General features: G+C 38.3%; 2 protein-coding genes and 1 long non-coding RNA gene across 4 annotated transcripts in view; 2 read left to right on the plus strand and 1 right to left on the minus strand.

Annotated features, from left to right (window-relative positions):
* Nucleotides 1-68: 68 nt before the first annotated feature.
* Nucleotides 69-4,479, plus strand: ociad2 (OCIA domain containing 2). The gene is made up of 8 exons (XM_085265694.1): nucleotides 69-202; nucleotides 1,656-1,811; nucleotides 1,906-1,990; nucleotides 3,144-3,197; nucleotides 3,297-3,344; nucleotides 3,421-3,568; nucleotides 4,003-4,086; nucleotides 4,283-4,479. The coding sequence occupies exons 2-7, from the start codon at nucleotides 1,722-1,724 to the stop codon at nucleotides 4,067-4,069; spliced, it is 492 nt and encodes a 163-aa protein (XP_085121820.1). The 5' UTR covers nucleotides 69-202; nucleotides 1,656-1,721; the 3' UTR covers nucleotides 4,070-4,086; nucleotides 4,283-4,479.
* LOC146546660 (uncharacterized) lies at nucleotides 1,922-6,412 on the minus strand. The gene is made up of 3 exons (XR_014890833.1): nucleotides 6,314-6,412; nucleotides 3,984-4,111; nucleotides 1,922-3,859 (listed from the first exon to the last, which is right to left on the minus strand). It is a non-coding gene; the product is annotated as an uncharacterized LOC146546660 (long non-coding RNA).
* A 146-nt stretch (nucleotides 6,413-6,558) lies between these two features.
* fryl (furry homolog, like) overlaps nucleotides 6,559-12,276 on the plus strand; it is a 75,242-nt gene continuing 69,524 nt past the window's right edge. For both annotated transcript variants that reach the window (XM_085264141.1, XM_085264142.1), the window contains exon 1: nucleotides 6,559-6,735. The gene's annotated coding sequence lies outside the window, so the exon portion shown is untranslated. The remainder of the gene's footprint in view (nucleotides 6,736-12,276) is intronic.

The following is a 12,276-nucleotide window of genomic DNA, read 5'->3' on the forward strand; positions in this document are numbered from 1 at the left end:
TGTGATTGGTCATAGTTCTCAAAACAGGCCGTGCTATTCGCACGTCAATCACTAGAATTTCCTCGTGCAAAATTGAAACCAACCCACGATGAAATCTGATTGGTAGTTCTACTTCTAAATTGACTTCCCAGTGTAATCGCGGTTTGGGTTCGCTTAAAGTCAACGCCGTTTGTTGGAAGTAGGAGACGGTGTATTTGGTAATGTGAGTTATGTTTTGATTTTACCAAGGATAGGACGACAGCACTTAAATTTCCGGAATGTTTGCAGTGATGCTGCCCTAAATACCACTCTTAATTGCCCCTTGGGGATAAATAAAGTCTTTCTGAACACTTACCTTCATTTACGTTACCCTGTCAAATTTAGTATGCCCTGTTTGTCATGTGACTATAAATCTCAGTTTTTGTACAAGACGAACGAATGCAAACGTAGCAACATTGTTGGGCCCAAAGTTGTTTTTTTATATATCAGTAACATTATGGTGTTACTCACATGACTCTCTTTAAATGATTAGCTAAGCAACTATACCCCGTGTGAGTATAGAGAAGCTCACCAGGTTATTTAAACCACAGCACCTTACTCAATACAGCCATGATTAAATTTGTATTACTTTGTACTGGTAGAAATGGGTAAAACGGCCTACTGAGTTGTCCACTGCACAGTCGTGTATGTAGTTCCTTTGCCTTCCAGTTACACTCTTTATGCATTGACAGTCCTAGTCGGCACTAGTTTACAGCATATGGGCATTTAATAGTGGATTCAAGGTGGGTTACTTTGCATTTGATGTGTGTTTTCATTTTTATACTATTAAACTACATTTTGGAGGAGAATGTAGCCCCCCCCCCCCCCCCCCCTTTTTTTTAAACCTAATTAAATTTATTTGGCGGGTACACTTAGAAATTTGTAGGAAATACCTCACATATTAAATACGATGCCTTATGCATTGGCCTGGATCAGTTTTAAATTAATTTTTTTTAGTCATACGTTATTTAGAATAATGTTATGTATTAGTTCTGTACTAGTGAACAGCTACTATTTTTTTTTCTAAATCAGAGCATTTTTGTAGAATTTGTGCAGTTGCAGTTGTTAGGATATAGAAAATTTAAACTATTTAATTAATGCTCAGCAGTGATGTTAATAAATAAGTAGTAAAACAAATGTGTTTGCTTCATGGATAAGTGAGCCTTTGCTCCTTAAGCTGTGACCTGTTGAAAGGTATTTAAGTACAGATTATATATACCATTATTAGAGAAACTGTAGCACTGATATCTGCATTTTTATTAGTGGTAGTAAAGAAAACCTTGACCTTTGGCTTATAGGGATGTGTGTCCAATGAAATAACCAATAATAGGTGATCTTGTTATGAAGTTTGACTGCGTATATTGAATCTTTAGCCTAAACACATGTAGATAATATGTTACCTTTACCCACACTTGTGGGTCTACTAAATAGTGATATGAAAGAGCAAACACGAAGCTGTAGGCAAAAAAGGTGTGTCAAACACTGACGTGTAAACTGGTATACAGAGGTGAACCTGACCTGTTTTGGCTTGTCATCCTCATGCTCAAACAAATCTGACTGGGCAGAGCTCTGTTAGGAAGGCGGAGTTAAAAGTCTAGTCCAGGAAGTTCTATTACAGCTTGTTGCATTTGACACAGGCAAGGGGAAGCTTCAAAAGCAGCATAATAGAGCTCCAGCAACAAACTACTGAAGGGTCTAAGATCATGAGTGCTGAAATAAGTGGGCAAACAGTGCCGACCGAGGAACCGGCAGCTGCTGGTTCAGGTTCAGCTCCCATTAAAGGAGGGTGGAAAGTGAGTGGCAAACAAATTTGTACTAGACATTTTGAGCCCAGATGCAATGCTATATGTCACATATGATAACTAACCTCTATTCTGTTTCTTACAGTGCCCATTGAGTGATGCCCATGTTCACAGAGAAGATGTGAGAAAAGTTTGGAAAGAGTGCCAAGAGGAGAGCTTCTGGTACAGAGGTAGTCTCTTTCAGACATTCAGTAAACGCTCTCACGTGTGTCACAAATTTTCATTAACAATTTGTTGAAATGTCTCCCAGTGAGAGACAAGACTTGGAAATGTTCTTTGATGTGTAAGCAGGGTTTTTGTAGTAGAAGTAGGGGATAGGGGTCATCAATCAAGCTTACCGTTGAGGGTTTACATTCTTCACTGCGGAATTCAGTGTGTGGTCTTAAAAAAGGGGGGCAGATCAGTAAGAGGGTAAGTAACTCATAGTAAGATTTTATACTTTCGTCATTCTCTCAGTTGTGATTACAATGTGTTTATTTGATCATGATTATTTATATATGCATTGCTTTTAAAGAAATCATTTAAATACTATAACCACTCTGCCCTGCCTGATCAGAGCTTTTACTTAGGGTTAAGGTTGGGTGAAGCTTGGCTGGGAGTGTCCAGAGGTAAAAAAGAGGTTCTAGATAAAACTAAGGGGGGAAAAAACACCCGATCTGGAAAAAGTAGTAGAAGAAAAAAAAAAACACAAGAGGTTTAAAGATATATCAGTCATTTATGCACACCCACACATCTTTTATACAACTGTCAGAAAATAATTATCACAGCAAAAGCTTAAGATTGTATAAGCTACTGTGAGCAGCTTGCACTAAAGAAAATATTGTGGTCAGGCTTTTTTAGGTAAAGAATTCCCAAACTGAAGATTATTGGTGTTTCATGTGGCAACACATCGTTGTCTTTAGTCTCCATCTTGGCCCGGCCTCTCACCACTAACCACACAGCTGCTGCTCATCTTCTCTCATCAAGCAGTTATGTAAACATGCAGTGGCAGCAATCACTTCTTCCTGTATCCGTCCTTTCCATCCCATTAGATGGACATGAGGTTGAGTTTTGGTATATGTCTCAAAGTTCATTTAGGTTGAACTATAGGCAAACAAAGCAAAATTAACGTCTTCTAGTGGATTCATTCATATGGGAAATATCGCCATTTAATCACAGACAGAAAAACTTACCTTTTATGCATTATGTATTTGTTTTGAATGCTGGCTTTTTAAAATAACTTTACTCTGATTCTATTATAATATTTCCCCAAACGCTGTCCAGCAGTTTGTGGCTTTGATCAGCTTCAGAGTAACTTCTGTTTGACTTGATTTCTGTTTTTAGCGCTTCCATTGTCTGTGGGCAGCATGGCTGTCACCGGTGGTCTCATCTACCAAGGTAAAGCATTAACATTCAAATACCGTACTTTAAATTACATGATATTGATCAAAGTAAAGCAGGTGTTTCTATAGTTATCACTTTTTTCCCTCCACATAGGTATTTGGAAATCATCAAAGCGATTTGGTCCTTTTCCAAAACTAGCAGGTTTGTGTCTTTCAGTATCTTGGATCTCAGTTTGTAAGTGGCAGCTGTGATTAATGAAATAATTGTTCTTCTTCAGTTGCAGGGATCCTTGGATTTGCAGTGGGGAAAGCATCCTATGTGGGCACTTGTCGGAGCAAATTCCAGGAGCTTGGCATTCAGGGTGGACCGGGGATTGGACCCTGGTCAAAGAGAGATCACCCTGGTCACAGACACAGGGAGGGCAGGTGCTGAATTTCTGTTTGTGTAATATTATCATGTTGTGTGGTAATATTCGCAGATTCTGGGAAGAGGAGTGTTGATAATCGGAAAAAGACTTACTTTGTGGTTTTTCGTTGTATATTTAATTGTCCATTTGTTTTTATTTCATTTTACTTTATTTTTTTAATATTCTCTGAGTAATTGCTCTTCTGTCTTGTTTATTGACCACCAGAGTTACAGTGCAAGCATTCAAAAGTCATTCGGAATCAAATTACTTTATTAATCCCAGAGGAAATTGTGTCATTGTGCTGGTCCACCTTTAATAAATGACATAAAAACAATTATTTAAAAATGTTACAGATACTTATTTTTATCAGCCATTGTTATTTTTTCTCCTCTCTTTGGATGATCAATACCCTTACGCCTCAGCATGACACTTACCCAAACATTATCCTCATAGACCCTGCCACCATGTGTGTGAAGAATGTAAGAAAAATGCTCCAGCAGCACCAGCTGGACAGGCTTAAAGACTGTGAGGACGGATGTACGGTAACATTCAGTGTGCATAACTGTAAAAATAATGTATTCAGATTAGTGCAAATATAAACTATCAGAAAATATGAAAAACAATATATATATATTTTTTTAAAAGGACAACTTTGATATGTTACATAATTTGTGTCACTGTACATTGATGCACACCTATTTAAGTATTTCCTTTCCTTTTTCATCCTCACCAGTGTTGGAGAGATTTTCTGCATGAATTCATCACCTTCTTATCAATGTCTTAAATAAAACTTGTAAACACGTCTCATTTTATCAAATAATCACTAGGGGGCGCTGCTATCCTTTCTATCAAAGAGCAAGCGCTTATAGAATTTCTAGTTTATACAGGGAGGTGAATATATGGGTAAAGCCAGGTCTTTGGACATAATTATCAACAACTAAACAGTTATTGAATGTTAAGAATGAGATCTGAAAATAAATAAATAACAGCCCTATGACAATGGAGAAAAAAAAAAAGGTTTTGCCAAACTTGAATCATCAGGCATGAGTACAGTAACGACCACATCCATAACAGCAGCAGTAGTCCTACCTTAGGTTGCTCAGTGAATATGCAATGCTTGGCTACCTTCAAAAACAACTAAGGTGTAAGGGGTTAATCTGTACATGACAAATTACAGAATTTAATGAAAGGTGGAACGGGGAACATATCTTTGAGTTTTTAATATTTGGTACTTACCAGTCTAATAATAATAATGGCTTCTCTTTGTTTTCTTTTCCACATTTTGAGCATTAAGAAATCTGGTCTTAATTTTGACAGTTTATAGCACAGAAGGTGCACTTTGGAGCTGAACAGACAGCCATAACATTTTAAAACCTGTGCTTTCGTGTGTCTATAAGTGAAAGCACTAACAAAGTTGTATAACTGAAAAAAACACGATGTGGCTTTCTTACCCTATTGTGAATGAGAATTGGTCACTACTTGTAGTAATGCTAAGCTAAGTGTGATTTTACTTCAGATATGTGTAGAGGCATTTACAAATATAACGTCTGATTTAAAAAGTTACCCAGACTGCTCACATCAGTGCAGGCCTCCACTAATCAGGTCTTGATGGTAAAATGGTCAGATGGAAGACATTCCTCAGTAATGAGCATGTGACAGTGAGCTGGGAGTTTGCCAAAAGGTACCTTAAGGACTCTCAGACCTTGAGCTTGAGAAGCAATATCACGTGGTGTGCAGACAAACAAATGAAGAAATATGAGGCAGTCTGCATCACCCCCTTACAGTTAGTACAGTCAAACATGTGATGGTAGCATCAGCAATGCTTTACTGCAACAGGAATGGGAGAAGCAAAATTTAAGCAATCCTGAGTGAAAACCCTTTTCAGAGTGCTTAAAGGCAGTTGTGAATGTTCATATTTCAACAAATCATACTGCCAAGATAACACCAGAGTGTATTTGAAAAAGTCTTGGAGGGTCCTAGCCAGAGTCTGAACCTGAATCTGTTTTGGAAAGTTAGCAGCACTGCTCAGCTAACCTACAATTAAGACAATAAATCATCATATTTGGGATGAAATGATTTTTTTTTTAGGAAGTAAATACTCCTTTTATGACGAAACGTGTTTTATATTTGATTTTGCCAAAATTATATTTTTATAAGTGTCAAATAATACAAGGACTTCATGACTCTTTTGATGAAGACAGCTGGTCATTTTTGAAATATGAAGTTTAATCAGTTTTATGATTTTATATCAGTTAGTGTTTATGAAAGGAGCTCATAACTGCTGGCCTTTGGTTTCTCCACTTTCTTCATATAGTGATGCAAACAAAATCATTCCCAATTTTTGCAGTACCACAGTTAGTCTTATATTAAGTACTTTATATTGGTTTAATTGGTTTATTTACAGCGATAGAGTAGTCCCCTCCGCGTTATATTTATATATTTTTATGAGTAATAAGTGATACCAGAACAGCTTTATCGGTAACTGACAATCCAGTCAAATTTGACCAAAGTGCTCCATAAGAGGCACGACACACACTGCAGGCATGCCCACACGCCTCAACAAATATATCCAAATGATCGTTTAAAAAAAGAGACAATACAGCTGATTCCACATTTTAACATAATAATATATAATGTTTGTTTAGTCCGCAGAATGAAATAATACTTAATCTCTGTATCCGTTTGGAAGCTTTCTAACTGATATTTTTGTGATTACTCGATACTGCCGTCAGCAATGCTCAAATATAAATAAATCATAAAATACCTGACATACTGCGTCTCTTCCGACTACCCGCCTATCCGCGCAAGGCCGGTGTACTCTCGTAAGATTGAAAAAGAAAGGGGGGAAAAAGGTAGATTCGTGTGAAACTCCCGCAGAAGACGTCATCCAATCAACAGGTCGTTCTATCAAGATTGGCACTTTCCTTGTCCGGTAGAACGTAGAGTTCTGTGTAGGCGTACACCATCAGAGCCAATCAGAACAAAGAAGGCGGGGCAAACAAGCTGCCGTCTGTTCTGGCTGTGGGGCTCTTCCACCACAGAAACCGACTGAGAAAAAAAAAATCACACCACTACGCAAATCCTTCCAATGGAGAAGGGCCAGGATGTTGAAGCTTGTTCGGCGAATGAAAAGATCGTCTGCAAGCTAGCCACCTAGCTCAACTAAGAGGAGAAGAAACAAAAGTTGTGAGTAACGTCGGCTTAACATATAGTGAGGTGAATGAGGGCACGGGAGGTTGCTATCGAATGTAGTTAACGTTGGCTTATGCCAAGTTCCGCGATTAACTTTGCCGTTGAGGTTAGCTCTCCAACTGTGGTACCAAAATCGGCTGCCGTAGCATGCTAAAAGAGGGAGTTTGGCTGCTGTGCTGGGGCGAGTTAATCGCCTGTCTACCTTGCAAGTTTAGCATCGATCAGATTCCTGTTGTCATTACTTTTATCGCTGCCAGCTCGTTAGCTTACATGTTGAACGTTAACTTGTAGTTGACAACTGGCTGCTGCTGCTGCTAGCTAGCCCTTTGCTTAGCAGTACCCTTAGTGGAGTATTAACAGCAGGCTAGTTGCTAACTAAAGGCTACATTGAAGCTTATTCTCCTGTATGTTAGCCACATCAGTCTTTTTTTTATGTACATCTTTAGCATCATCTTTAGCATAGCTTTTCACGTTCATGTCGTGGGAAATAAATTGCTGTGAAACTTGTTTGGTATACTTACCCGCTGTGATCAAAGTAAACACGAGCACAGAGTTAACCAACAGTGTTTAATGCGCTATTTTCTTTTTAAATCTGGGACATTATTCAGGAAAATAAAGATGCATTATTTTATTACGTTATGACTATGAGTGGCTTAAAGAAAATAATCATATTCAAGCATGGTGCTTCATGTGCATGGGCATAACAATGAGAGAACTTCGAGATTTGCATCTATCATCCCTGCGAGGACTTCATTCCCCTGTTCAGAGTGCATCAAGACCCACAATGAAGCATTTGTTCCTTTTCTGTTGAGACCCAAGCAGTGACACTTGGATACAGGCAGAAAGGAATCTGGTCAGTCTGCTGTCTGGCTGGAGGTGGAGATAGCCAAACTATATAAGAAGAAGAAAAGCCAGTTTGTGTTCGCTCCTTTGCTCAAACAAATTAGGACAGTGATCTGAAGAACAGGAACATTGTTATGCATATTTGCACAGATTGCAAAACATGCAGCATATATAGAATGTATGCTAAAAATCCATGCCAAATCCATGTTCAAAATTCCGCATTCGGTTATGTTTTACACATAGTCTGCACATATGCTGCACAATAACAAGAGCAAACATATAAACAACTGAAACGTCGAGTTGATGACACATTGTTTGTTGTGATAGTTGAATCCCGGTGCATCATACTTCTATCACTGATCCTTGATCTTCCTACAATAAGATTTGTTTTAATTTTTGGATACTAAGGTGTTTCTGCAGCATTAAAAGACTTGGTCAGATATGGGAGGGAAACGGAAGTTTGTTGGGTCTCATTAGTAGTGACTGAACTTTCACATTGGGAAAGACATTGGGAATTGTTCATGGTGCCATTCGGGGGGGGGGGGGGGTTAAATTTGTCTATAAAAATACTTGGGCAGCTGTCAGTATACTTTGTGACTCATTTGAGAAACATGGTTGAAAATACAGCCCTATGGTAACTATCAAGGACAACCATCAGTACACTGAGAGTTTGCCAAAAGACACCTTAAGGTCTCTCAGACAGAAAAAAGCAAAACATAGATTGAACTATTTGGACACAAACACCACATTACTTTTTACACAGTTGAACACGGTGGTGGCCACATCATGTTGTGGTGAATTCTGTGACAGCAATGGTACACCATCAGGACTGAAGGAAAGATGAATACAGAAAAATTAAGAGATCCCGAGTAAAAACCTTTTTCCAGAGTGCTGAGCGGCTGAATTAAAGGTTTATATACCAACAAAGTGTATTACCAAGAAAGTACAGGAATAGCTTTGGGTGAAGTATATGAAAGTACTGGAGTGGCAGTAGTAGTAGAAACTGACCACTACTGGATGGTCTTTTGTCTTGTTTACACTAAAAGCAGTTGAGTAAGAGTGAATAATGTCTATTTACTCTTATTTAAACATTTAGTTGCCTGTGAAACATTTAAAAAAAGATCAGATTTTGACTGTAAAAACTTTCCAGACGCAATGCATTGCTGGTTTTACACATGCACTGCTAGCCAAGTAATCTTTTCTAGACATCACCTGATTAAAAAAATAAATGTCCAGCCTAGCTAGATTGGACTTTATCTTGGCTTTAAATTGCCATCTTCCTGTTGCAAAGTGTGTGAGATGTCAGGTTGCGCTAGTCTGCTTGTTAAGTGATGTCATTTCAAGTGAGGTCTTTGCTTGAGAGAAGCACCACCAAAACATTTCATTCTCTACCTATGCAAGTTTTTCTAAGCACTAAATTAGAATATGTTGGCTCCATAGTGTAGTGATTCACAAGTGAATGATCCCTGATTCACAGCTAAGGGGAAAGCACAAATCCCTTTGGGGGGGAGGGGGGGGTGTAGCATCAAGAAGAGCATCAGCTGTAAAAATCTGTCAAATCACATTTAGCAAACCAACCTGCTTTGATGACCCCTTGTGAATAAGGGACCATCCAAAAGTTTTTTTTACATAAGTCAGATTATGGTCTTTCAGCAATCGATGTCGACTACTTAGACAATTTGCTACTAACTTCTGATTCCACTAAATGCCATTTTTCATAGATGCCCTGACAGCTGCACTAGATTATTTTTAACTCTCAATGGGAACTCAAGGAGCATAAAGACATCACACTTAACAAGCGGATTGTCTGATGCATTTACCTCCAGTGAGTGGTCATCATATTCACTCCTACGTACTCTGTTCAGGCACCTTCACCTAACCCACATACAGTATTTCCACTGAACGCATCTAAAATAGACTACCTTCTGCTGTGTGTCAGAAAAGGCATAAAATACCCCTGTCTAAATTCTCCTGAATTTGTTTAATCTTTATTAAGAGTTTTGTGAGTTCAAGTTAAGAAATGATACCAAAAATAGTGTTATCTAATGTCTTTGCTTCTACTGCAGTATAATGGCTGTTAAGTACTGCACTGCAGCTAAGGTGAACTTGTTATAAAGTCACACATCACTTACTTTAAATGTTGTAAACACAACCCTTTGTAGTGATGTACTGACACTGGCCTGCTAGACTGTGGGTCTTTGCAACTGACTTACAGCTCTTCTGCCCCTGCCCCAAAATCTACCAGGATAAGCCTCTGATGGCAGTACAGATGTGTACCAACTAGGGGGAATCCCCCTAGATTGCAGATCACCATCTCTCTGTGATTATCTGGGACATAATTCCAGTGAATTAGTGTGTTTGCTTTAATCTGGAAAGACGTTAATGGCATTAAAGAGTATGTGGATGAAAAACCAAGCTCTGTGAAATGCCCCAACAGTGGGCTCTCAGTAAGCTGCCCCCTGCAAGGATTAACTGTTAAATAAACATTTTAGTGGAGTGTATAAAAATCTTATGCAGCATAAAACATTTGATGTGTCTTATTGACCGAAGTCATTCATAGTTTTTGGGTTTGTTTGCTGTGTATTTGCTGTGCAGTAGTGGTCAGGTGCTACCATATTTGGGTGTTCTGTTTCTGCTTATTTTAATACTTGAAGCTTTTTTTTTTCTTGGTTTATTATCTATACCCATCTCTCATGGCTGTCATGTTGGCACCTGGATATGGGCTTTGAATTGCACAAACATCTTGCTTAGCTAGGTTATTTTCTTAAGCACAAGCTTTGATATCCTTTGACCTAGTAGTCGGTTGGTTTTATATTATCACCTTCAATATCAATTTCGGACACGACTCCAAAGTTCATGTGATGTGTGCATAGCATATAATATACCACGTGTCATTTATTTGGTGCAGTAATGACGGGTAGACATCTTATCTAAACATAGGTTTGATCCAGGTGTCTCTGTGTTTGTATTTGCACAAAGCTAAATCATTAACTGGACAAGTGAGGAAAGAAGATTCTAAGGAACAGACACAAATTTGGTTTAACTCCTTGCTGTTCAGTTAACCATTTCCCCTAGTGTGTGTGTTTGCTGAGATCTAGGCCTGTTCTGTTATGGCAAAAACAAATATTATCAGTTGTTTGGGTCACTCTTATGAACATTGAAATTATTTAAAAATGGAGTTAAAAATTGATGTATTAAACTGAAAAAAGACAAAAGTTCACTTTGTAATTAATTATCCTTAAACTCTAATCATAAATCAACTGAAAAACTAAAGAAAGCAGTGTGAAGTAAAGGAAAGAGATGTGCTGAAAGGTACAATGACAATTGGAATTGCACAACCCTACTACTAGGACCTGTCTTTGGTCACATTCTAATGCATTGAGCATTAACTCCAATGCAAATTATATTTCCAGAGTGCTTAACATTGAACAGCACCGCTGTTTTCTTTCATTCTGTTGGTGGGAAAGTCACACACCACAACGAAGGCTTCCTGTGAAACTGTGAAGATAAGAATATTCATGAGTCTGTAACGAAAAAAAAAGTTGACAGATAGGTAGTTTTAATGTTGGTGATAATGGGTAAGGAACATTAGAAGACACTGGGAGGATTAGTTACAGTAAGTTGTTTGTTTGTTTTCATTTATAGCTACTAGTAGTTGTGTAGCTGTTTTGAAACTAGCAGTCTGTCACCATTTGTCGCACTTTTATAAAGTTAACTTCCAAAAGCCTCTTCTTTTTCATTGTGCTTTCTGATAAATGCATAGTATTACATACTCTGAGTTAGGGATACATTTTATTGATTGTGTTGGAAGACTTGGCATAATGTAGTGCACAATGTGGACTGAGTCTAGCTAGAAATAACCTATAATTGAGCCCTGCTGAGCAAGATTATCCTTGGCTTTGGGAAAGAGGGTTTGGAGCATAATTGATGTTTGGGTCTGCCTTCGCCAAAGAAACCACCCTGTCTTTGCCCTCAAGTCGGCCTCAGCTAAGTTCTTAGCATTTCCTCTGTGTTTAGATCAGTTGACTCTACTTTAATGCCTCATATTTTCTGCCTATGAATGTAATCCAGAGCGAGATTAAGATAAGAGGAATATCTGCTGAATCTTTCAAAAAAGGTGTGTGTTTGCACACTTCTCTCTTCATTTGGAACAAACCAGTAAATTTTTGTTTAAGAGGTAGTGATTACAACAGGCCAGGCCTGTCATTTACTGTTGGACAGGGCTTGATATAGGCTTTCCTCTTTTGTCTATTTTGCTGTAGACACTGCCTCTTTCTGACTGTAAACAGTTTTAAACTACAAACCTTTTTAATACTTATCTTAAAAAAAGCATTGAATTATACTTTCTTAGTTTTCTAAATTATAATGCTGATTGTGTAAGAAAACTCTGCTTTAGTTTTGCAGCCTGTGGGTAGTGGACATGTGACAGGACAGTCTTGTCTTTGTCAGGGTTATCTCCTATTTCCTGTATCAGCCTCCTATTTGCAGCATCCTTCCCATACCAGAAAGAGCAGGATGGTTTTAATATATGAAGCCAGGTTAACCATTGATCAGATCAGTTGGCTACTGCTGACCTTTAGCTCTTTGCACAAGTTGCAGCAACGTCAAAACGTGCAATGTTTAAACGCTTAAATATACTCGGACTTGGTAAAGCACCTGCTTGTTAGAAGAATTACTGAGATATGTTTAAGC

Source organism: Mchenga conophoros, linkage group LG23 (genome assembly GCF_057382185.1).
Source record: "Mchenga conophoros isolate Kocher_MC1m ecotype Shallow Benthic linkage group LG23, M_conophoros_male_GT1.1, whole genome shotgun sequence".
Taxonomy (NCBI): domain Eukaryota; kingdom Metazoa; phylum Chordata; class Actinopteri; order Cichliformes; family Cichlidae; genus Mchenga; species Mchenga conophoros.